Source organism: Arvicanthis niloticus, chromosome 12, assembly GCF_011762505.2.
Source record: "Arvicanthis niloticus isolate mArvNil1 chromosome 12, mArvNil1.pat.X, whole genome shotgun sequence".
NCBI lineage: Eukaryota > Metazoa > Chordata > Mammalia > Rodentia > Muridae > Arvicanthis > Arvicanthis niloticus.
The window spans coordinates 21286058-21312889 of NC_047669.1; the positions used below are offsets into that span (position 1 = coordinate 21286058).

Consider the following 26832-nt stretch of genomic DNA (forward strand, 5'->3'; position numbering starts at 1 on the left):
AAAATCATATTCCCCTTTCTTAGTTTCATCATACATAGAATGATATCTACCTCTGGGCTGTTTTGAGAATTTAAAGTTAAAATGTATGTATAATATCTAGCATGATAGTTGTACTTTTAAGAAAACAATAGAAAGTAAGAGAAGAGAATAAAAACTTTTAAGAAAGTCTGAGCACGGAAGAAAGATAAGAGGAACGGGGGTCTACTGCAGACATTTGGTAGACTTGAATCCCACAAGGAGGTGTCCTGTGTATGAGCTGGTGGAGGCAGGAGAATCATTGGGGCTTACTGGCTTTCAGCCTCGCCAAGAATAGGTTAAGCCCCAGTTTCAAGAAGAGGCTCTGCCTCAAAGGAATAGGGAAAAGTGACAGCAGAAGACACTGTGTCTGCTTCAAGACTCTGAGAATGCACACAGGGGAGCAAGTACCCTTGAATGCACACTTGGGTGCGTACACTCAACATGAGTGTGTGTGCGCGAGCACGTGCACGCACGTACACACACGCACTCCTATCAAAATAAGTAAAGATGGTAAAATAGTGTAAACAGATTCTTGGTTCCTCAGAAAATGTGGTTGAACTTACTATGTGACCCAGCCAGCCCACCCCTGGTTACAAACCCCTAAACTAAAAGCAGGTATCAATTAGATATATGTGCGCATGGTCATAGCAGCACCGCTAAAATCCCCCAAAGATGCCAACAGCCTTTTCTACGTGCTCGTTGACAGAAGAATGCATAATCCTAGTAACTAAACAGAGGCACACACTTATGGAATGTCACACAAGCCTGAAAAGGATGGAGCTTCTGGCACATGCTGCAACATGCATGAAGCTGAAAGACATTTTGCTAAACGAAATAAGCCAGATCCAGAGGGACTGGCTTATTTATATATGTGACTCATGAGCATAGGGTACCTAAAAAGTTCTCAGATTCACAGGGTCTAGAAGGTAGAGTCGTGGTTGTCAGTGGCAAAAGGAAAGAAGGCCTGGGCCTTTTGTTCAATCACAGAGTTTCCATTTGGCGAGCAGGAGCTAGCTCTGGAAAAAGGTGGTGTTGCTGACTACACAGCAGTGTAGACGTATGTAAAAAAGGATTAACATGGCAAATCAGGTACTATGCACTTTGCCAGAGTAAATTAAGACACACACAAATAAGATAAGCAATCGATGGCACTGTCGTTGACCAATTAAAATAGGTTGAAGCGTCATCAAAAACCAATTCACAATACTGAACTTGGTGGCTAATGTCTGTAATCCCAGCAGCTAGAGGTGAAAACAGGAAGATTGGAGTCTTAAAATCACTCTCAGGACAAAGGAGGTCAGGGCCAGCCTGAGCTACATGAGACCTATTTCAAAACAAAACAAAAAGAGCTTGCAACAGTAGCTATGGAAAAAAAATTGTTTAGACATAAAAAATAAAATGTGTAATATAAATATAGCTATAAAGACAATGAGACCTCGACGCAGCCACCATCTGGCTTAAACCTGGAGAGTTGCTCGTAGTCTCAAGACCCCTCTCATATCACTCTGATGACTGCCCTCTCCTCTCTGATCAGGAAAATGGCCAACTCTAGGTTAGTATTCATCACCCCTAGTCATTGCTACAATATTCGGGGGTGGGGAGGCAAAGCAATATCCTGGTTTCCCATGGGCACCTCGAGACTCCCTCGTGGCGGTGTGCTTCCAATTCTAGATATTTATCAGCCTTAGTCATTATAACAATATTTAGTGGATCCCAAACAATGTCCTGTTTTCCCGTGGGTACCATGAGATGCCCCCATGGCATTATGTCTCCACGCTCAGGGAGAAAAGCAGTAACCAACGACTTTGCCCTGATAAAGGAAATCTTTCCCTAAAGTGACTTGCCTCGAAGTCTCTTTTGTCAGTGGCAGCATCTAAACCAACTGCTGCATGGTTGGTTGTTTTTTTGCACCTTTTCATCTCCGTCTTTCCTGTCTCTGAGGGCCTTTCCGGATATGACTGTCCCTAGAGTTTGAAAAATTGGTCTGTTGATTTCTATACTTAACTGGCACATTTAAGGCCTTTTATGGTGATTAAAGATAAGCACAAATTCTTTCCAACGGTCTTATTAGTCCTTATTTCCTAGGCTTCCTCCCCAACTCATGTTTTGCCTTATTTTGGATTGTTAAGGCTTGGGGTGGGGGGAGGCTATTTTTGCATTTAAACCCTGTTTCTCCTTTTTACATATATGGTGGTTACTTTTATGACTTTTATAATCTTACTTTTCTATTAAATGGTGAAAAATGTTAGTAAAATGTAGCTATAGTTGGCTTTTTTATGAAGTCTAAAATTAAACATGATCCCCTTCTTCCAAATAAATAAATAAATACAAACAACTAAAGAGTAGCGGAATGCCACCGTCCTAAGACCACGGTCTTGTCTTCTCAGGGTTTCCCAACTAGGCATCGTTGGCCTAGATCTAAACTTAGAGCTTGCCTGTAGCTTGGCGCTCTGAGTTCTCGTGTCTGTTTCTCTCCCTACTCCCACCCCCACCCCGGCCCCCCAAAATCTATGGAGACAGCTGTCAGTGTGCATCCCTATACACAGGCTTGTTTCCAGTCTGGGTTCTCACAAAAAAGATGTTAGCCTTTGCACCCACACCAAACATAGTGACTCTTGTGGGAGCTCCGGTGCAGGCCAGAAAGGGAGAAGAAGGGGTCTTTTGGTGGGGTGAGCCCTGGTATCTCCCCTCCTCGCGCTGCCATTCATACCCAACATTTGAGTTCTTTCTGACCACATTTGCCTCAGGGTAAGCTCAGATTCTCCGTGTTCCCTATTCTGTGTTCTGTGTCACTTGTATTGGGGGGACCACCCACTAGAGAAACCCACTGCTCGGACATGGGTTTAAGCCAATAGAGAGTCTTCTAGACTAGCAGAACCTCCAAAACGAGTGTTAACGTAGGGTCTAGGGGGGATCTCTTATTCCAAACTGCTTTATGGTTTATGATTGCTTACGACTCAAATAAAATCCTCGTGTTCTGTTTTGTCCTGCTTGCAGGTCAAGCGATCAATGCCTCAGACAGACAAGCAAGTATGCATCCCACCGGAGCTGCCGGAACTGCTGAAGCAGTTTACCAAAGCTGCCATTCGGACCCAGCCTCCCGATCTCATCCAGTGGGCGGCCGAGTAAGTTGTTTCTCTCAGAGGGCAGAGATAAGGAAAGAGAGTTTGTGGGAAACTGAGAAGGTTGACAAGCCTGCAGCCAGGCAGTGCAAGCACGTTAGTAGAAGCTAAGTCTTTAAAATCCACACTCAGACGTATTCACACACAAGAGCCCTTCCCTAAACTAGCCAGATTGAGTAGTAACATATGAGGACAGTAGGCCAAGTGTCCTGGGACAAATAGAATCAGCTAGTTTACCGTGTTAGCTAGCACATACCCACCCAACCCATCCCTACATCCCATCTGCTTTCCTAGCTGGAAGGGGTTTAAGAATCTGGCTGGCAGTTCTGCTCGCCTTTCCCTGGTTTATACCTGCAGCTTGTTTTCCTTCTCACCGCTAGATGGCAGCAGTACACCTAGTGGAGCGATGCAGAATCCCGCAGGGAGGAGGAGGGGAGAATCTCTCCAAGCTAGTTTCCTCTGATTAATGAAACATGATGGAAGCATCGTGGCTGTGGAAACACATACTTGGGCAAGACTAAAAACACTTTGAACCCTGTCTTGGGGGGGGGGGGATTGTTATTTTCTTTATTGATTTTTTTTAACTGATCTTTCCCCTCTGCATGAAAATGGTCAAGGTCACATGGCTTTCTGGGAAAGGCTGCAGAGCTAAGCGAGGAGGTCAAGTTGCTCTATGGTGTGCTTCTAGCACACTGGCTTCTTGAAGGGCCCCTAGAGGCTGCTTGCTCAGTGGGTGAGCTTGCACAACAGGGGCTGACTTCACTGCGATGGTTTTACATAGAAAGCCTCTCAACTATGAAATTGCTTCTTAGACACACGTGCCTGCTGGAAAGTGGGCGGCCTGGCTTGGTGCAGGGTATTGAGAGCTAACAAGACCTTACTGGGGCCTTTTCTAGCTGTTTCCCTTGCTGGATGATTACTTCCTTAGCGGTGTCTCCGTGAGAAGATAACCTCAAACTATAGAGGGAAAAGAACCCGAGATGTGAGTGGGTGTATCCAGCAGGTGGTGGAGACAAGCTGTAAAGCCCTTTCTGAAGGCATAAGCTCTTGGATTCCTAGGCTGAGCCAGGAGGAAGCTTTTTAGAATGGAAGGAAAGTAAGGCACTGGTGCTTGACCCTACCTAAATGGAGTTGCTTTGCCTAGTCATGAATCCTGCGTCGTTTTCTATCTTGAATTGTATTACCTTTCAGATTGGACTTTAATGTCAGAAAGCTAATTTCTTTTGGCATAGTCTGACAGATTTTGTTTTATGCCATATGATTGCTTAAAACCGCGTTTTAATGTTCCTGTGCTGCTGCATTATTGTAAGAAAAATGACATTTCTTGATATTGTCCCTGACATTTATGGAGGAAAACTTTCCACCGTTGTAACCTGCTTGCTCCATATCGTATGATGTGCTATAAATTTTTTTAGACATCCATGCAAGATCAGTTTGTACTTCAGCTGCAGTGAAAAAGAGCATGACTTAAAAACATTCTCTATCCAGCTTAGACATCGAAAGCACTTACCGGATCACTTTCTGGGGCTTACAATCTTGTAGTGTCGTAGCAGATGGAACGCCATCATGTATCTCCAAAATAAAAATAGATATTTATTTCGTAATGTGCAAGAATTTCCTCCCCTATGTCTCATCCAAGAAGAAGCCAGCTCCCCAACATCAGCAGGGCAAATAATGATTTGTCCTGAAGCAAGCTTTTGTGACAGCCTAAAGCTGTAAAACTGTAACCGCGGAATCATTCACTTGCAAATAGAATGCAAAGTCCATGGGTGTGACTTCATTCTCTAACCAACTACACTAACAACTCCAAAGCTGTTTGGAGAGTGCCTCCTAGACACCCAGGCACTTCTGTATAATGGGGTGCTGTAATATTGCTGTCCCTGCCATTTAAATCCCCTCTCCAGCAAATCTGATTGTAAGGTCAGGTCGCATCCCAGTCTGGGTGTCCCATTGTGCCCACTCCCACCCAAGCATCCGTTTGTCTATGGAGATTGCTCATGTAGGGTCTCTAAAGTGTCAAAGTATTTCTGCAGCCGGTCCTACCGAGAACCTCCAGCCACAGACTGGAAGTTACTGTTCTGATTCCTGTCTCTCTAGTTCTGTTCGCTCTGTGTCTCAGAAATGGGCAGTAGTTAGTGCTGTCATGTAGACTGACCCTAAAGTGGGCTTCTATAGAACACCTCCCGTGTTTTATGCTACCTGGTCACGAAGGGCAGAAGTCTGTGATTTGAGAATAATAAGGCTTTGTGTGGTGACACCCCTGGCGTCCATCATATTGCTCACACCCACTCCCTGTGGCAGTCAGCTTCTTTCCATATCATGACCATCTTGACATAGGACTTGACCTATCTTTCACATCACCGGTAAACTGAGTCCACCCCACAAAGCAGCAGCACACAGCAGGCATATCTAACTGGAAATTCCGAGGGAAGAAAGAACAGAACTGCTTCATAGGCACCAACCATATCAACTTATGCTGCCCCTTCCTTGAATGCCTCTCCACCTGCGCCTCCCTGAAGGCCTCGCCAGTCTTTCTTCCCCTTGCTCAAGCCCCACACAGGCCTCACTACTTCAAGCCTGAAACCCTTTCTCATGCCCCCCCCCGAACATTCTATTTGCTCATATCTTCATATAATCTTGATCTTCACACCTTCCAAACCCACATGAATAGATAGATGTCCTATACATATCCTAGGATCTCTCTGTTTATGAAAATAAAAACACTAAGAAGGAGGGGGTGCAATTGAATGTGCCACAGTAATTACATGCCAGGCTTCGTGGGTTGTTCATTGTTCTTAGAGAAAAATGGAACCTTTTTAAAGTAAATTCATAGAATATCCAGAGGCCATTGCAGCCTGGGACCCTCCTCTATCCCCCATTTCTTCCCTTGCAGGTATTTTGGGGCCATGTCCCGTGGAGAGATTCCTCCAGTGAGAGAGAGGTCTGAGCAAGTCCCTTTGTCCAACTGGGCTGAGCTGACACCTGAGCTGCTAAAGGTCCTGCATTCTCGGGTAAGGAGCTCTGGGGATCACATGGAAACTGAGCAGGTTAGATCAGGCAGTCTGTATGCCCAGCAGGCAGCTGGCCATTAGCACTGCCCCTCCCCGCAAAGCTTATTAAGTCCTGGCCACAAAGTCTGTCTTCCTTCAGAGACACAGGAATCAGTATGGAAGAGACTGAACCATTGGGCTATCCTGGGCTCATCACAGATTCCCTCCTCCCCACCCCCAATCTCAAAGGATATTCAGGGGCTCAGTGTAATGTATATTGCCTGTCCTAAAGGGTGTCAGCATCATACTAATGGATCCAGACCATGAGAAGTGTAAAAACAGAAGGCTGGTGTAAAAACAATACACCCTTCAAGGAAAACTCTCCTCATAGTACTGTAGGAGTTAGCCTGTGAATGGGAAAAGATGGCCTAGCTTGAGAAAATCTGTGCTTTGGCCAGTTCCCGGGATACAGTTGAGCAGCATGGTGCCCCACACTAGGATTCAGGTTAGGGGAGGCTTGGGTGACTTGGGACCCACTCAACCTTGGGCTCAGAGGCCCTGGCAATGTGTTGGAATCTTAATGGGACACCTGTACCCTCGGTGCATCCTTAGCTAAGGGGAATCCATCCCTCCCCTTCACTGTTTAACTGCTAAGTCTTTGTGGAGTAAACCCCGCAAAGCTCTCAAAGTCCTGGGACCAAACAATGTTAGCTACCCATCCTAAACCCTATAGGTCAGCCATAGGGTTTAGGATGGGTACAGAGAACTATGCAGTCTAGGAGAGACAATGTCATCAGAGGTTTCAAGCCAGCCTCTGGTGTCCCACCTGCCTTACAGGGACAACCTCAGAACAAAACTAGAGACCATAAAGGCATCATTTAAAATAATGAAATGGACTATAAATGGATCTCTCTACCATAATTCTTACACCTGGAGTTTAAAAATATTAAATTATATCATAGCATCACAAAGACAACCGTCAAATGAGATTCTCTGGCTCTCTCTAGCTCCCCATTCCCCTCCTTGTGCTGGGAGAACTCAGAGCATCTTGCTTGTGGTCCTCATGTTGTGTGTTTTGTGTGTACCCTGTCCTGAAGGTTGGTGGCAGACTGATCATCCACGCAGATGAGCTGGCCCAGATGTGGAAGGTGCTGAATCTCCCCACGGACTTGTTTAACAGTGTGATGAATGTGGGCCGCTTCACAGAGGAGATCGAGTGGCTGAAGTTTTTAGCCCTTGCTTGTAGCTCTCTTGGAGTTGTAAGTAAACTGTTTTGTTTTGTGTGCCAGAGGATAGAGGGCTATGGACAGCTCAGTGGTAGACTGAGTCTTGGATGGGAAGGGAGTTGACCCAAGTCTAGATCTTAGTATACCAAAACCAAACTTTGAAATGCTCCATCATTTTTCTCTGGGCCTGGAAGGACAATCTATCTGCACCCATTCAGCTCTTCAGAGATGATAAAAGCAAAGCAAAACAAACAAACCCCTGCCTTTTGTACCTCCTTCTTCTCTCTAAATGAAGGTCATTTCCAGGCTCAGCAAGAACTGGGGGAAGAAGGGTTGGCTATCATCAGACTCTGCCAAAAGCTGGCCAAATTTGTCTTTGGGTTGTTTGTGACTTTCAGTCACTGCCCTCGGATTAATTTTCGCTCTGTTTTGCCATTTCGTTGATGACTTCAAGCTGTAGGATAAGGTTTGTTTACTTGTGGTATCTAGATACCTAGAGGCCATATCGGTAGAGAAGGTACCAGGGTGTTGAGCCTCATAGAAAACCATTGGTAAACATGAGTGGGCATATGCCTCAGAAAAAAAAGAGTGCAAGATTATTTTTTAAAACAATGTTAAAGGAACAGAAGAAGAAGGAGACTTTCCAGGATTATAATCATGGAGAGAGTAAGCTCATCCCAATTTAGGCCTTTTCCAAATTTGACATGTCTGAAAATTGGAAAAGCCATTTTCCTGCTTTGAAAGAAAGGATGCTGAAATCACCTCTTATGTGCATTTAACACTGAGGTATCATCTGAGTGGACTCTCTCTTCTTCACTGGCAATGAATGAAAACGGATCAGCCATGTCTTTTGAAAGCAAGACATTACTAATCGCTAAAGTCCTGTAATACACCTAAAGGCCAACAAGAAACTCTCAAGGCCAACGGGGATGGAAAAGTAACTTGTATCACACAGCACAGCCAAAGCACGATCTTGGTCTTTCTTTTCAAATGTCTTCAGAACATGTACTTGGCATTTTTGTTTCCGTGTAAATTTAGCAGAAATATTTGTAATCCAAGCTTTCCGTGGGTTTCCCCTGTGACTGGCATTATAATCATTTCTCCAGAGGGAAGGAAAGAGGAGACTATTTGTGGGTTTTTTTTTTTTTTAATTCTCTTTCATAAAAACAGTATACAGTGTTCTCCAAGGAAGAGAGGCAAACATAGCAGGGCAAGTGAGCTGTCAACCAGGACTGGCATTTGCCAAGGGTTGGGGATGAGGGGTAGGGGAGCCTTAAGGGTTGAAAGAAATCACAAAAGAAAAATATTTACAATTTTGCACACTTTTTTATTAACAGGATACTCTGAGACTCTGTGTGTGTTGGGGGGGGTGTGCATCTTGTAATTTAATCTATAGTTAATTCTGATCTTGATCTACTTCACCTTCAAAAGATAGAGTAGGGAAATAGGTAGATTTGATGCAGTCTTAGAGCTTAGATCGGTGCAGCAAAGGAAACCACCTCCAGGCAAACCCTGCCTCTGGGCTTCACCATGCTCTCCCCCCCCCCCGCCCCCCAAAGTAGCATCTGACTGTTTCAGGAAAGGGCTGAGGTGGAGGAATCTGATGTGCTTCAGACCAGTGGACGTCACTGGGATGCTGCTGTCCGGGCACTTGGTGCTTGTAGCTTAAGCCTTTGCATTTCTATGATGTCAGAGCATCATAATGTTCCTGCCAGCTCACCTCGGGTCTCCCTGGTGCTGGCCTCTTGACGTTTTTCTGTACATTGTCCTCTCTGGCCCCTGGCTTTGGTCCACTCCCTAGCCTCTCAGCACTGTGTGAATGTCTGAGTCATCTTCTTGTCCCCATAGCTCTCAGTAGCCTGGGGTGACTTTGGAAAGCCACATTCCAACTCCTTTTCTGTTTGCACATCACATCGTGTGCCTGGCAGGCTTTCTCTGATGCTCCTGCCTCCCAAACTGGGAGTAAGCCATGAAGTGAGCTGCCTCCTTCTTCATCTCTTCTAAGACGAGAAAGTTGGATCAAGTCTTCTATGAGGTCCTTTCACCTCTAACAAGCTGTCATTCTCTCCCAGTATCTGCTTCCATCAAAACAGCCCTCATCATTCCATCAAAGAATACCCAGAGGCAAGCTCATCCTGGAAGTATAGTCTGTGTACCAAAGGTGCATGCAGATGCAGGAACCAATGCCTACACCCGCTTACATCATGCTGGAGCTTAATCGTGGGGCTGGTCATCGCTGTAACCAGACACCTTGCATTACCTGACCTCATACATTGAAATCTTAAGTCCCAAGGAGATGGTGTTATGAGTGGGACCTTCAGTCATGAGAGTGTAATCCTCAGGCATGGGGACTAAAGAATCTTAAATATGGGGGTTGAAGGAGGCTGTTTGCCCCTCCCACCGTGTGAGAAGACAGTGAGCTATACCATCTGTGAAGAACAGATCATTGTCAGCCTTTGATCTTGAGCTTTACCTTCAGAACTGTGAGCAATGGGTTTCTGATTTGTACTGAATCTCTAACTCTAAGACATGTTATAATAGAAGCCCAAGCAAACTCAGACAGTCAAGGAATCACCATGTGGAGGGCTTGCGTTCCATCTAACCCACATGCCCGTGTAGATCAGTCTAGTAGACTTTTTTCCTTCCTTTGCAAGCAAGCTACGATCTTTGACCATCTGGAAAAGCAAATTTTGCTCCTGTTAGCAGAGTCTCCTGATCTCATATGCACATACACACAGATACACAGGCAATTGCTGAAAATGAAATAAAATAATTTTTCTAAGTATCCGGACATTAGAATCTAAAAGGCTGTTATGAATAATCACTAAACATTTAAAGTCAAACACGCTTCATGGTCTTCAAGGGCTGTGTTATCAACTTACTACAGGATAGGTGGTTTACACAGCAGAATAGTCTTGTCTAACAGTTCTGGAGGCCAGAGGTGAGGCCTCCTCTGCTGGCTGACCTAAGAGGAGCTTCCTTCTGTGTCAGCCTGGGTCCATACAGCTTAGACCTCCTCCTTACCAAACTCTCTGCACACGAGGCATGCAGAATTAAGGTCCGTCCTAATCATTTCATTGCAACTTAGCCTTTTACCATTTATGGTGAGTGACATTTTGCTTTGGTTTGGTTTGGTGACAGGGTGGCCTTGAACTGTCCATCCCCCTGCCTCAGCCTCCTGAGTGCTGCGATCACAGGTGTGTGCATTTTATTCATTCCTATTAAGTCTTTAAGTCAAAATCTCAGATTCTAGGACTTAGGACTCTTGTGCCCGGAAGCGTTTGTTTGTGAACCCCAAAAGACCACCAAGGAGCCGATTCCAATGCAATCGCATTAGGGTCTCTTTATTACAAGCTTGAGCATGGGGTCCCCGCCAACCCTGACAGAGGCCAGGAAGGCAGAGCCCAGAGCCTAGTTTCAGACAAGCATTTATAGAGGCAAACAATCAAGCAAGGGGTTTCTAGCCTGGCACACATTTGATTGGGGGGGCATTGTGGCCTTTAATATAATTAGCTGGTGCTGGGAGCCAAACCATAAACTTAACTTTTGCTTTTCTCTTGATTAGTGGTTGTTAGGAACTTAAGTGCCAGGGGCAGGCTTGTAACCTGGAGATGCAGATTTGTTGAGGAGTAACCTGGAAACCGGTGCTAGGTGTCAGTTTGTTAACTCCAGTTTAACTTCAGGTCAGGTTCTCGAAGATGGAGTCTGAACCGAAAAGATCTGGTCTCTCAGGACTTCAACATAAGAACTTGAGGGAAGGACAGTTCATCCTATAACAGCATCCTAAGAAGAGCATAGCATAATGAATGAAGTAGGGGATAGAATTACTTTAGAGAAGTAGGAAATGCCGTGGGTAGAATTAGGCAGCTCAGTACCTGTTAGGAAGCCACAAACACCAATATATATTTTTAAACAATTGTACATTGAAGATCCTATTTCATAAAATATTTCTTAAATGGAAATAAAGTTTTAAATATTAATTCAAAATGAATAGTAATTCATTAAGTCAAAAGACATTTAAAATCACTGCCATTCAGTAAAAAGGCCTCCAGGAAGATGAGCCAAATTTATTCACATCCTCTTCAGCCTCACAGTAAAAAAAAAAAAAAAAAAAAAAAAAAAAAAAAAAAAAGGTCATCATATTCAAGGAGAGGATGACAGCTGACTGTCCACAAAGTTGCCAGTGAAGGGGCCTTCCCTGGCCAGTCGTATGAGGACACAGAGCAGCTGCTTAATTACCCAGCACACTTAGCTCACACTACTCAGGACTAATTCTTGACTGATTTCTGGAGGATGTATATAGATCTTTACATTGGCAATTTTAGCAAGCCAGCAAGATATGTGGAGTGTGTGTACAAAAAAATAAGTCCTTTCTTTTCTCTGATGCTGTGATAAAACTCTGACCAAAGTCAATTCGGGGAAGAAAAGATCTATGTTACCTTATACTTCCATGTCACAGTCCGTCACTGAGGGAAGTAAAGGCAGGCTCTCAAGAGAAATCATGGAGGAATGCTGCTGATTCAGTAAGTAGCTTTTGCTAAAAGCTTTCTTAGACAGTCTAGGACCTCCCTACTTAAGGATGGTGCCACCCACAGTGGGCTAGGCCCGCCTACATCAGCTAGTCATAAAGATAGACATGCCCACAGGCCAATCTGATCAAGACAATGTTTCTAATGAGGTTCCCTCTTCTAGGTAGCTCTAGGTTGTGTGAAGTTGACAAGAAAAACTAATCAGAACAGTGAATATATATATATATATATATATATATATATATATATATATATATCAGACGATTTTACTTATGTGGATCCCTGTGAAAAATGGGTTTTTATCTTGTAGGACTCCCAGTCTTTCTAGAGACAGTACATGTCTCTTAACACTTCTCCCCTGTTATGGCTTTGCCCCAAGTATCCTTGGGGTGCAGTGTAGTATATATCTAATATACATTAGATATAATAACATATATGTAAATAAATTACCTCTAAACATTAGAAGACAAGATCAGAAAACAATAAGAAATATTTCTAACTTTCTGTTTTTTTCATTTACTTATCATGCATATCTGTGTACATGTGCACAGAGTCAGAGAACAGTTTGCAGGAATTGGTTCTCTTTTAATATAGGAAAAAAACTGATAATAATAAGTTGATGTTATGAAGGACCTACTAACTTGCTTAGGAAATACTAAGTTACCAGAACAGAATTAGTTAAAAGAGTGCTCTTGTTCTCTTGTCAGGGAAAGCATGCCTGTGCCAGGCAAGCAAGGTGACCCTGGCTAACAGATTCCTGGAAAAAGCAGCCTGCTCTGTCTTGAGATAGCTACAATAATATTTCACATTGTAAATCTCCCCATTCTTCCAAAATAACTAAAATGTGGAACATGTTTAATTACTCACAATGTAACTCACGGCCGTGAAACACATAAGCTGATGGAGATTTCTGGGGATCACTGTCTGTGCATTAACCAGGACTATACGTGTGCTATGGTTAAAAAAAACTGTTTCCTTTATTAATCTCTACATCCTCAGAGTGGTCTCCCTTTGTTAATTCTGTAACGCTTTCAACATGTGGTTCCAGAGAATCAGACTAAGGTCACCAGGCTTGTGCCCAGCACCTTTTCTCATTGGACCTTACTGGTCCAAGATAGTGTTAATTTTATAGGATGAAAAATCAGTTCTCCTTTGAAGAGGTTACTCTAATTAAACTTAATAAATATCTTAACATGATTAGCAGTTTATTAATTGAATTTCCTCCAGGAAAGAAGGGTAAGACATTTATTGGCCATTATGTTTAGAATGAATTGATTGATGTATGTTAACTCTCTAGGCTCTTAGGCCATCCTCACTCCATCTTACCTAAGAGGTAATTTTTTTTCTCAAGTCTAAACTAAATCTCAGGGAATCTAGCCTGGAAAAGTGACTCTCTCCTTCTTCTGTCTTATGGTTTTCTAGACCATTGCCAAAACTCTCAAGATAGTGTGTGAAGTTTTATCCTGTGACCATGATGGAGGACCACCCCGGATTCCTTTCAGCACCTTCCAGTTTCTGTACACGTATATCGCTGAAGTGGACGGGGAAATATCCTCATCCCATGTTAGCAGGATGTTAAACTACATTGAACAGGAAGTGTGAGTAGACTCTCGGATGAGAAGCAACGGTGCACTGGGCTGTAAGTGTAGGTAGTCAAGAAAGCAAGTGTGCCCTGGGCTTTGGATCATCTAGAGTGAGGCTGCTGCAAACAGTCCCTGTCAGACTACAGCTTCATCTGCAATTTTTTAAATTCTACAATGATGTAAAAGCATTTAGGTTCAGTAGAAGCTAAATTTCAATTTTTTGAACTTCGATATAATTCCCTGGGCTAGCAATATTTGCAATGTAGTAACCTCCCCTGATGCTGACAGATGCTGCATGTCACAGCTCTCAACCAGCCTCTTCATCACTAGGGAAGCAATCCTTTATGGTGGACTGTGTGGCTGAGCTGGCATGGCCCAAATAAGTTGAACGTATTAATCACATTGTTGACAGAATTTTTTTCTTTACAAAAAAAGATTCTTTAAAGTTTTATTATTTTTTTAATGATGAGGTGGATAATGCACTTATGAGTGCAGGTGCCCTTGGAGGCCAAAGACGTCAGACCCCCTGAAGCTGGAGTCACAGGTGGTTATGAGCCAACCAACATGGGTGCTAGCAACTGAACTCGGGTCCTCTGCAAGAGCAGTGTGCACCCTGAAGCCTAACCCACCACCTCAGAGCCATCTCTTCAGTCTCTCAAGAACTTGCTCTCCATTATAAGTTAAGGGAGTATCTTCATATTATTCTGTTCTGAAGAACATGCAATACGGATTTGAGGAAAGAAAGGAACAGTATAGGAGAGTGATCCTTGTGCAGCTTCGGAGCTTTGCAGTTAGAAACAGCACCTGAGAGCATATTAGAGTGCAGGATCCAAGGCTCCCCCATGGATTCATAGAATAAGAAATTCTGGGGATAATGCATAGGAATTTGTCTTAATAAACCTGCCAGGTGCTCCTGGGTTAGTTTAAGTTATGGAGGAGGAAGAGGTGGAGGCAGAAGGAGACAGAGCAGAAATCCAAGGAGAAAGAGGAGAGAGAGCAGGAATAGGAAGGGGAGGGAAGGAGGAGACCGGGCAGTCAAGAGTCAAGAAAAAAGGCCAGCAAGATGGCTCTGCTAGTAAAGGCGCTTGCTGGCCAAGCCTGGTGACCCGAGTTTGATCCTGGAACCCAAGTATCACAGTGACTTTTCTATTGCTGTGAAGGGACACTACTACCAAGGCAACTTACAGAAGAGTTCACTGAGGTCTTTCCTACAATTCCAGAGGGTTACCATCATGGCGGGAGACCATGGCCTCAGGCATGTCATTGGAGCAGTTGCTAACAGCTTACATCAGATCCATAAGCATCAGGCAGAGGCAGAGAGAGAGAGAGAGAGAGAGAGAGAGAGAGAGAGAGAGAGAGAGAGAGAGAGAGATTGAGATCTAAACCTTCCTAAACAATCCTACCAACAGAGGCCTGACTACTCAAATACATGAGTCTATGGGGGCCATTCTCACTCCAACTACCAGGATAGAGAGAAAGAGAACCATCTTCACAAAGTTGTCCTCTAACCCACACAGATATAGTATGCACACACTATATTAACATTTTTTTATTTTTTTTAAAAAAAGTTTATTTGGGATAGAAGTGAAATTAACTTGGTATGGTACATATAAGTATATATAATGTATATTTTAAATTGATTGTTAAACAAACTAATTCTAAATATCTGTTTTTCCAAACAGAATTGGTCCTGATGGCTTAATCAAGGTGAATGACTTTACTCAAAACCCTAGGGTTCGGCTGGAATAAAAGCACAATTTTGGCTTACAGAGGTGGCTGTACTTCAGAATAGCTGAATTCCGTGCACCATCTAAAGTCAATTTTCTTTTACAACTGGTACAACTAATAAACAATTAGCCAGGAACGTGTGGGATTCGTATGTAAAACTGTTGGGACGAGACACTTGCACATGGCACTGTAAAACTCTAATGAGCCTTGGCTACCAGGGACTCACACAGAGCCAGGGATCAATGTAAGAGCAAGAGGAGCTTATTGTCCCAGCGTGCTGGGGTCATCCCGCATCCAAAGGAGAGATGACCCCGGGCAGGCTGGTCGGCCAGTTTTTATACAGTTTTCAGGGGTAGAACAGCCATTAGGCACAACGTGATTGGCAGAACAGTGTGACTTTTAAACTGGTTGGTCCTTAGGGAATGGGGTAGCAAGGGCTTCCCTTATCTGTGTGTGTGTGTGGGGGGGGACAACATTGGGTCCCCACTATGGTCTTCCATGCCTACCTGTTCTATGACCTCTCTCTTCTAGGAGGGGAGGGGGCCTGGTGGAATTTTTCAAAGGCAAAATTTGACTGGCAAAGCTTGGCTACAAAACACACATCTGGAGTCAAAGCCAGACTGAATTAGAATGAATGACAACTGGCAGGTGACAATGCTTGGTGATTGTTGGGTGTAATTTACACAAGGATCATGGCCCTAGGGCTTTCAATCGTCCACTGCTCCTTTTGTCCATACCATGTTCATCATGTGTCCAGTCACTTATTTGTTATCGACTTTTATTGGGGTATAAGGTTGCCAGATATAAGTCAAAATACCAAACAGAATTTGACTCTCAGATAAATGACAAAAATTCACATGGTTGATTAGTTGATTTTGTTAAACTGGGCAATCCTAGGTGAAAACTAGGGTGCTTCCAGGCATTTGTAGTTAAATTGTATCTGAGTTCTTTCTTTAGAAAGCCCCAGGCTAACATTAGGGTATGAATGGAAGTCACTTTAAGGAAGCCTGAGAAGGACTCATAGGATGTTTCAGAAATTAATATTTCAGAAGATCCATTTCAACAGATGCTTGTGAAACATGTATGTGATATGTCCCTTCAATGAACATCCCCTCTCTATACGAGACCAAGCCCTCCTGACACACTCTTAAGGGATTTTCTTTATTGAAGAAAACAGAAAATGAATAGGCTGCAATTATTAGTGTGTGTACGTGCTTGTGTGCACCCACATGTGTGCATGTGTGGATGTGTGTGTGCACATGCGTGCATGCATGTAGGCCAGAGGATGCCCCAATAGCATCTTCCTCGATTTCTCTCCAGCTCTTTATTTGCTTTGTGTCTGCTCTTTCCCCCTTTTCTGTTTTAAGGCGAGGTTTCACTTTGTCTTACTGACCCACCAGGAACGCTATGTAGACTACACTAGCTTGAACTTACACAGAACCTCCTGCCTCCTGAGTGCTGGCATCTCCAAGCATCTGCCTGTTTCTGCCCAAACCAAACCCCTCTTTGCCCACCCCCCCAACCCCCATCCCAGAACTGTGGCTGGCTATTTATTTATTTATTTATTTATTTATTGGTTTTTCAAGACAGGGTTTCTCCGTGTAGCCCTGGCTATCCTGGAACTCACTCTGTAGACCAGGCTGGCCTCGAACTCAGAAATTTGCCTGCCTCTGCCTCCCAAGTGCTGGGATTAAAGGCATGCGCCACCACCGCCCGGCTATGGCTGGCCTTTTAAAAATAGAATATTTTTATTAATTAGAGAATTTCATACCATGTATTTTGATCATATTCATCCCCTTATTCCTTTCAGCTTCACCTCCAATCTGCCCACCCATCCCAATCTGGTGTCCTTTGCTTGCTTGCTTGCTTGCTTGCTTGCTTGCTTGCTTGAATAAACCATAATATAAACTGTGCTAGTCCTGGGAGTTTGAGGATCTGAACTCAGACTCGCATGCTCACACGGCAGGTGTTTCACCCACTGACTCATTTCCTTAGCCTCTTGATTATTGTTCTCAGAGATAAGTGAGCCACATTAGTTTGTATTCATATACGTCTCTATGTAAACTAGGGAGAAATGTATCTGTTAGTGTCCAAGGTAAAGTAAGACTGTAGTGCAGAGTCATTATGGATCCCTAGTTTCTCCTGAGCAGAAATGCTCATCTGTATGCTTGCAGAGAGTAGGGAGACATTGGACACACAACTAAGCCTGCTTGCCTTCCTGACCGAAACTTAAGTGACTGTTATGTTCATAAAGAGAAAGGGGCCTTTATACACTTGAAGAAACAGACTGAAAACAGAAACTGAGTCTCAGTAGCCTTGAGCATGATCCTAGAATTTAGACTGAAATTTCACCCATGAATGTGTGTGGATTAGTATACAGATGGGAAGTTACTGATGGCACTGTAGGCATCAGTTGAGACAAAGTGATTGACAACATCATTGTTGCATTGTTTCTCTTTAAAAAAAAAAAAAAAAAAGCGTTCACAGCCAAACAGTGGATGGAGCCTGGGGACTCTTATGGAAGGATAGGAAGAAGGATTATGGCCCTAGGGGGATAGGAATTTCACAGGAAGACCAACAGAGTCAACTAATCTGGACCCTTGAGGTTCTCAGAGCCTGAACCACCAACCAAAGAGCATGCATACATGGGCTGGACTTAGGCCTTCCCACACATATGTAGCAGATGTGCAGCTTGGTCTTCATGTGGGTTCCGAACAACTAGAGAGGGGGCTATCCCCAAAACTGTTGTCTGTATGTGGGATATGTTGTTCTACCTGGGCTGCCTTGTCTGGCCTCAGTAGGAGAGGAAGCACCTAGCCTCACAGAGACTTGAAGTGCCAGGGTGGAGGAATACCCCCCCGGGGGGGGGGGAGAGCACCCACTCAGAGGAGAAGGGGAGGGGAGATGAGGGAAAGATTGTGGAAGGGGGTGAATGACCAAAAAGGGAGCAGTGATCAGGATGTACAGTACATAATTTTTTAAATTATTTTAAAAAATTTGTGTGTGTGTGTGTGTGTGTGTGTGTATCAGTGTGGGAATGTGAGAAGTTAGAGGGCAACTAATTTTGTGTGTCAGTCCTGCCTTCCACCTGGTTTTGATACAACTTAAGGGTCTTGATGAGGTTTGCTTTCCCTGACAGTTAAATAAAAAGCAAGAAAGTTTCAAGTGCAACAAAGAAATCTCCAACACCACAAACAGTAAGAGAATCAACAGTTGAAAAAAGGTTTCTCCAAAGGGTGAGGAAATACACGTAGCAAGCAAGCACACAGAAAGACTCTCTGCTAATCAGAGGGCAGACTAGGGAAACTGAAGCCCAGCTTTTCCCTAAGGGCTGGGGTTTTCATGTTGGTAAGGTAAGGTAAGGTAAGGTTTGGTTTGGTTTGGTTTGGTTTGGTTTGGTTTGGTTTGGTTTGGTTTGATTTGGTTTGATTTTTCGTGTTTTTGGTTTTGAAGTCTTTGAAGAGTCTTTCTCTGCTAATTTAGAGTTGGTCAGCTGGAAGAAAACTTTGATGGCTGACTTGCCCACAACTGTCGTGTAGATATATCCTGATCCCACCTTGAATTTGAGTCAGTCCATCAGCAGGGGCCTATTGGCAGAAGACAACCACAAGGTCTTTGTTTTAAGCTGCCAGGCTTTTGCCTCAGCTCCAAGGGTGAGGAAGAAGCCATCCATATCAGAACTTCATCTTTATTACTCATGGCCCCTGTCCTTGCTGGCCTGTCAGGTAATCTGTCTTAACTCCTGGCCCCTCCATTTGAAATGGGGGTCTTTCGTTTGCTGCCAGGCTACCTGGCCCATGAGATTTATCTTGGCATGTCCTGCCCCTATCTCTTTGTAGGAGCACTGAGATTACAAACGTATGCAGCCTCATCTAGCTTTGTGTGGATTCTAGGTGTCCATATTCAGGCCTTCACCTTGAGTGGTAGATAATTAACCCACTGATCTGTCGCCCTAATGCTATGCTGTTCAATTTCTCAGATAACGTTTGGTATCCACCGTTTTCCTCCCACTCTCTACACTGTTTTTGCTAAGCCAACAAGACCAGAATCATGTCCTCCAACAAATCTGAATCAGTCACTGTTAGCATTCACCCCAAGGGGCAATACAGCTCTGGTCTTCAGTGCTATGCCATATGTACTATTTACTTTCCTGTTGCTGTAATAAAACACCAAGGCCAAAAGCAACTTATGGAAGCTGGTCCCCGCTGATGTCCTTCTAGCAAAGATGTAATCCATCCCATAAATTCCCCAATCAGGACCACCAACTGGGGAGTCTGAACAGATACTGTGAACCAAGATACACCTTTCCTCCTCCAAACTGCTTTTCTCAAGTATTGGGTCACAGTGACATAAAATTTTGAATACAATAATAATAACCAATATTTAACCAGCACTTACTGCATACAAAAGCCTATAGGAAACACTTTTTAAGCACACTCTCAAGTTTTTGAGTCGAACTGTATGAACTCCGTGCCATTATCCAATATTATAATGTAGAGTGAAAAATTATAAAGGCCATTTTATGAAATATGTGTAGATTTTTCGCCTTACAGAACTCGGAACTGAAAATAAGATTTCAGGCCTTCACATTCCAGGTGAAGGACACTTGCTGGATTACATTCCCCAAGCCTCGCCCAAGGCAGGAAGGCATTCCTGACTACAGATAAAGATGCTACCACCTAGGTGGGGCCATAGCCCTATAGCCGGAAAAAGTAAAGATAGTAATCTGAAATGGCAGGATAGGACACAATAGCATGGTGAAAACCACATTTTTGAGAAGAATGAGTGTGCAGAGTGATCTCACATGACTTTAGATCATTTGGACTAGATTCTCTGAAATGTTCCACTGTTCTTGGTTACCCCTCCCTTGGTCTTCCCAGTGCTATGTTCAAAATTTGTAAAACAACCAATCATGTGTAAGCGCACGAAAATGCCTTCCTCCCCCCACCCCATGCTATAAAAGACCCTTTAACACACCACTCGGAGCCAAAACCCTGCTCTTGGAGCTAAAGAGCTTGTCGTTTTGACCGCCAGCTCCTCCCCTAATAAACCTCTGCTGATTGCATCCAGGTATGGTTTCTTGTGATTTTTGGGTGACTGAAATGTCCTAAGACTTGAGGAAGGGTCTCCGGAGTTTGGAGCTCTTCAATAGATGAAGGAACTGTCTTAGAACTAGAAGGGTTTTTTGGTTTTTTTTTTGTTTTGTTTTTTTTTTTTTTTTTGTCACTGAAAAATAATTTGAATCCAGGTCCATGTGACTTTTAAACTATGCTGTCTTGCTCATATGCTCAGTGACTGACCACATATAGGACCCATATACCCCCAGAAAGGTTCCAAAATCCCCCCTGGATAAGGGTAGAGTAGTGTATAAAGGAGACAGTCCTAGGAAGTATGAGAAGACAGAGACCGTTGTAGAAAGAAAAGGTATTATCTAGCCTATTAGCCTGGGATCCCCATTCTGCTCGGGATCTCTAGGAGACAAGGTAGAACATATGCAGATATACTAGTCTGGAGTGTGAAGAAGCTCTTTGCCCATCATTGTTAAAGGGCAGCTTCCTCATCAAATTTCTGTTATCTAAAGCAGTGATTCCCAATCTTCCCAACACCATGACCCTTTAATCCAGTTCTTCATGTTGTGGTGACCCCCAACTGTAAAATTATTTTTATTGCTACTTCATAACTGTAATTTTGCTACTGTTACGAATCATAACGTAAATGTCTGACATGCAGAGATATCTGATATGCGACCCCCAATGGGACCATGACCCATGGGTCATGAAAAGGTTTGACTTTTTCCATGGTCTTTTGTCCAGGCTTGTTCCTTTTGTGACAGAAAACAGCTCTCAGGCAGGAAGCCACGGGTACACACAAGCAGCCACCTAGTGTAGAATCTATGCTAGGCTTTTTACAGAGACTTTAATGAAGTTTTAATAGTTGACCACTATTACTGCTTCTCCATAGGTGTGACGCAAGTCCCCAGAGGCTGCCCGCAGGGCGAGGCGTGACTGACAAAAGCTGTAATAAAATTCACACATGACCCACACACACCCCTGAACAGCTTGTGTTGAGATTATTCCAAGGAAACTCTTGATCCTCGCCGCCAATGCCCTTGTCAGAGCCATCCCTCAGGCCTCTTTTGCTCAGCAATTTCTGAATCCTAGCATGACCCCGGCCAAGCTGTCAAACAAAGATCCTCAGAGCAGATGGAGTGTGCTTCTCCCTTAAAAAGAAAAAAAAAATTCAGGAAGCAATAAACTCAGGATTTTATAAAGAAAAAAGAAGTGGGTTCCTTTTTTTTTCCCCTCTAAATTAAGCTATTTTGATTAAAGTGAAGGCTGCAGATACATTTAAATCTTTGGTGGAAAATGCAAAAATATGGCTTAATTCTGTTTCACTGTGTTTCATGCCCTGCCATGCTGTTCAATTGGGGGGGGGGGTCTCCCCCTACCATCCCTAGTTAGATAATAACTCCCAGGATAGCCTTGTTCAACAATGGGAGCTGTACTCTTGAGTCTGCAGAGCTGGTTTTGAATTAGGTTAGAAGAATCTTAACCTGAAATTCTTAGGGTGGCTCCTAAACGCCTCTGATGATATTCTGTGCAAATATGTTGCAGAAATGTACACATTAGCATTTTTCCTGAGGGAAAATATTAACAAAACTTTTAGTGAATCTTAAAGTTGTAAAGGTCAAAAAACCCTTTGGGTTGGAAATGGTTTCAGAGAGCACCAAATGCCTTGGGGGAAGGCAACCGAATAATTCTCAACTCTTTCTAAGCCTAACTGAGCCTACCATGCACCCAGCAAGTGATATATGCACAGCCTCTTTCTTATATCTATCTGGCTTTAAACCTGTGTTTTAAATTCAGACCTTCATCTGCATACAACTTTAGTTTTCTCTTGGAACATGGTCAAATATGAACAGAAACTTTTGCCCTTCAGAGATGAATTATTTGGAAAGTTGTTGGTTCAATCAGCTGAGTTATAAAAAGACTGAATAGAAAAGGTAGAGCCAAACATTCAAATTAATAGAGGAACTAAAACTTCCATGTCAGGATCCCGGGACTGGCTCTGGGTGGCCCTGAATTTTGGGCATTCAAGTAGCTGGCAGTCCCGGATTACTATAGGCATCCCCAAAAAGTAATTGATTAATTTATTTACTTGAATGATTTTTAAATTCCTACCATCTGCATGGCATTTCACTAGACAACAGAGATTTTTCACTGAATAAGGCAAAGTCTCTGCATTCTCAGATATGAAATTCTACTTGAGGATGTAGACATATGGTTAGCCATGAGATTATGGCAATGGGGCTGGAGAGATGGCTCAGCTGTTAAAGGCTAGGCTCACAACCAAAAACATAGGATTCTGAGAATCAGTGGTGTTCCATCTTAGCTTGGGGGCACACAACCTCATATTCAGGAGCAGGATAAGGTGGAAGAAAAGCTTTTCCTGAGCTAACCTGAAAGCAAACAGAGATGCGTTCAATTGAATGAGACATCTCACCTCACAACTTCACCAAGTTCCAGATTCACACACCTACCAGTCACTGACCCAGTCCTCTGTGGAATCACTCCAAGGCTCTGCACAATTCAACATGCCCCTAGAGACATCCTGTGTGTCATTCTACCACAACAAAATGTCTAGGAGCAGGGACAATGAGCCTGTGAGCTTCCCTATTGTCAGTTGTCCCTGAATAAAACACACAAAACAGGAGCAAGGAAAATATCCACCCCTTGCTCTCCCCAGTCTATCCTCAAGTCTGGACCATCTTACCTCCTATGCTCTTCCAAATGTATCCCTTGCATCCTTCTGTGTTAGAACGTAGATTTCCAGCAGTCTTTTCTGGATAGGAGCAGAAGGTATCCCAGTTTTTAAATAGAAGAAGCTTTACAGAGACAAGGGCAAAGAGAGCCATAAAGGAATATTGAAGAACATTATCACCCTTACTACCAAGATAATATTTTACTGGAGCCCAGGAACTTGGAAGGATCAATACACCTTTAACCTCACTTCTCTCCTGTCTTCCACTGGTTATTCTTGCTGACTAAACAAGACCTGAAGCTGGAGGACAATGCTGCTGATATCATCCTTACATGTTGGTCCCCGAGACAAGAAGGGTAGAAATTGGAGGTGGGGGAGGACTCATCCATGTTTGCCTCGAAACGCCCCAAACGCTGTGTACACCGTAGATAGAGACTGAGCTATGAAATAGTTTAAGCTTTGAAGGGCAGGTCTCTTTGACTACTCAGTTCATCTACTGTAGCAGGAAAGCAGCTGAAGATGATTGAAAAACCGGTCCTGACAGCTTCAGCACTGGATGATGCCCCCCAACACTGAGCGTGGGCTTTTCCTGCCCTCTCTAATCAGACCCACGCCTTGAGCACCTCTGGGAACTCCCTCACTGACACCCCAAGCGATGCTTCACAAGTCTCTAGATATTTATGGCACCAGAAATGATGCAATTATCCCACGTATGACTCCATTATTCATTTCCCCGAATCTGCATTTCTCTCTTAAACAGCCCTGTCCCCTAATTGGAATTACAGTTGGGGGTTTCAGAATTTCAACCTTCAGGATTTGGGTCTTTGGGGTTGTGTCTTTCAAACCTATCCCCTCCCCCAAAGAAACAGACAAACAAACAAGCAAAAAATGACGGTTCTGATGGAGAAAAGCCTCGAACACACACTGGGGCAAGGTTTTGGCAAGTGAGGGGTGTTTCTAGCCTAGCGAGCATGACCTTTAGCCTAATTGGCTGGTGCTGGGAGCCAAACCATAAACTTAACTTCTTCTTTCCTCCTGATTGGTGGTTGTTAGACAGGGGTGAACTTGTAACCTCAGGGTGCAGATTTGTTGGGGAGTAATCTAGAGACTGGTGCTAAATGATGGATTTGTTGAGGGGGAGGTTACCTGGAAACTCAGGTCTTGTTGGGAGGTAGCCTGGAAACTGGAGCTAGGCTCAGGTTTTGTTGGATGGCTAACCTGGAAACTGGAGTTCGGTACCTGCCTGTTAGGTCAGCTTCTCTAAGATGGAGTCTGTACGCCAGGAATTTGGTCTCTCACCAGCAACATGTGGACACTGGCACAATAGATTGTAATGTGAATAACCAATCACTTTCTAATTGGATTTGAGGCCTGCTGCATAGAAGGGAATTCAAACCTCGGTACTGTAAGCCTGAAAAGCCCATGGCTGGGAAGTTCATAAGCTGTGTGGGAGAAATCTACTGTTATTTTGCTAAATGATTGTGTTGTCAAATTCATCTAAATATTTATGTTTATTACCATATGTCTGTGATACTCTCAACCTTGGTCAGGGAAGCTTCCTTTTGCAGTGGTTATTGGCAAGACTCGTAACTAAGTGTGTAGGATAAATGAGCTCACGGATGGGGGCTCTGAAGGGCACAGTATACCTCAGTATACCTCAAATGGAGCATCTATATCAGCCCTCTTCACTACTCCCCACGCCCAGGGAATATCAGGAAGAGAAGGTATAGAGGGTGTGTCTGAATAGAGCCAAGCTAGTGAAAACTCCACTGTGGATAAAAAGGATCATGGAGGCCCCACCTCTAGCTGAGAAGCAATGGTTGCTGGGAGAGGGAGAATCTTTCTTCTTTGAGGGTGTGGCCTCTGGGAGGTTGCCTGTGCTCTGATGGATGGCTCTACGTCTATGTGCATGGAGACAGCACTAACTGGATGTAGGGGGATATCTAGATATCTATCAATACATGACATGAAGTCAGGATGTATTGGGAGGGAGTCCTGGGACAGTTGGAAGGGGAAGTGGCAGATAGATACGATCAACATATATTGTATGCATCTACTGCATTCTTAAGCGATAAAAAAAAAATTAAAATCAAAGCATGAAACCTGAAAGAAAAATATTCTTCTCCCCTCTCCAAATTCACTTTCACGCCTCTCCCTGCTGCTTTATTTATAATGTCAAGTAACAAACCAAAATTAGAAAAAGCAAAAGGAAAGACTAGTGGAACACCACACAGCCATTTTATAATTGTGTATTAATAGGGAGATGCTAATGTGTTACTAAGAGAAAATGGTAATACATATCCAAAGTGTATTTATAGATAAATAGTCATGTAGAAAGAATCTGGAAGGAAACACACCAAAGAGTCATATGGATTATAGGTGACTTCTCTTTCCTTTTTTTCTCTTCTTATATATATTAAAAAATACATGTACTAATTAAGAAAACAATGTTTAAGAAAATCAAATTAAAAAACCATCTGTGGGGCTGGAGAGAGATGTCGTCGTGATTAAGAGCATTCCGGTTCTGTCAGAAGACCTGAGCTCAGTCTCTAGCACTGACCTCAGGAGGTGCACAGCCACCTGTAAACTCCAGCTCCAGGAGGTCCACAGAGGGTCCCTGAGGGATCGTGGGGAAGCGAAGGGATAAGAATGAGAATCCAGTTCAGACTGACTTTGTCAACCTGGATCTGACTTCAGGGAGACTACTGCCAGGTGGCTCGTTGTCAGCATATTTAAAACACAGTACAATGTGGGAAAGGTTTCCAGGTAACACTCAGTCCAATTAGTCCAATTCTGGGTGCACAATAAAGCTTAATGTGTGGTATACAGAAACTCTTATAAGATCATGAGAGTGGGTTCTATATCTAAAAGGCCTAGAATCTAGTGTGGTTTCTGGCCGACAGCAGAAAGGTCAACAGGCCATAGAGTACATGTGAGCTCCCCTAAGGATGGGAGGAGAGAGTCTGGGATAACCAGTCTGGGGAATTTGGGAGAGAGCTGTTCCACAGACAGCGAAGAGTTTACCATGTCATTAATAAAATCCACTCCTGGCTTTCTGGATAAAATAAATGTACATATTTGCTTTTTTATCTTCTCCATTGAGGATACACCCCTGCATGATTAACATTTCCCATTTTCGTGATTGCAAGAAGCTGCCTGTCCCCAATAGGATCAAAAGCCCTCTGCTGGCTTCTGGAGGCCTTGCACTCATGTGCACAAACCCATTCAGAGACACACATATTTATAAGGAAAAAGAAAGAGAAACATCTTTAATTTCAGGTGAATGCCTTCCAGAGGGATGGGAAAAGAAAGGAGAGTTCCAAGGTCATTTAGGTATGTTTAGCCTTTTGAAATTTGAAATTGAGGCATAAGATTGTCACCTATAAAGTTCACACTGGAGAACCCCAATAGAGCTACTAAAAAAGTTGCAAAACCTTTACCTCATCAAGTAAGATTAAGATTTGTTTTGAGTGGCATTCATAAGTGTCCTGGGAAACATGCTGCCTAGTGGACAACACAGCAAATACTAAGATCCCTTCACTTGGAGTGTTTAATATATAGGTAGGAAGATTTTACTTGTGGAATATGTATGTATATTATGTATATGCATATAATATAATTTTATTTATTTATATATAATTTAAATTTTTATTTATTTATTTTTATGTGTTTTAGATTTTATTATTATTATTATTATTATTATTATTATTATTATTGGTTTTTTTTTTTTTTTTTTTTTGGTTTTTCAAGACAGGGTTTCTCTGTGTATCTCTGGCTGTCCTGGAACTCACTTTGTAGACCAGGCTGGCCTCGAACTCAGAAATCCACCTGCCTCTGCCTCCCAAGTGCTGGGATTAAAGGCGTGCGCCACCACT

The 26832-nt window shown here is 43.4% G+C and overlaps 1 protein-coding gene across 2 annotated transcripts in view; it reads left to right on the forward strand.

Moving 5' to 3' along the window:
• Ropn1 (rhophilin associated tail protein 1) overlaps positions 1–15336 on the forward strand; it is a 28679-nt gene extending 13343 nt beyond the window's left edge. Inside the window, exons 2-6 of one of the 2 annotated variants that reach the window (XM_076911180.1) lie at positions 3016–3143; positions 6034–6151; positions 7228–7389; positions 13308–13483; positions 15151–15336. In XM_076911180.1, the coding sequence (XP_076767295.1) occupies positions 3028–3143; positions 6034–6151; positions 7228–7389; positions 13308–13483; positions 15151–15217 (639 nt within the window). In that variant the 5' untranslated portion in view covers positions 3016–3027 and the 3' untranslated portion in view covers positions 15218–15336. The remainder of the gene's footprint in view (positions 1–3015; positions 3144–6033; positions 6152–7227; positions 7390–13307; positions 13484–15150) is intronic. The other variant, XM_034515596.2, reaches the window with a different exon arrangement.
• The last annotated feature ends 11496 nt before the right edge of the window (positions 15337–26832 follow it).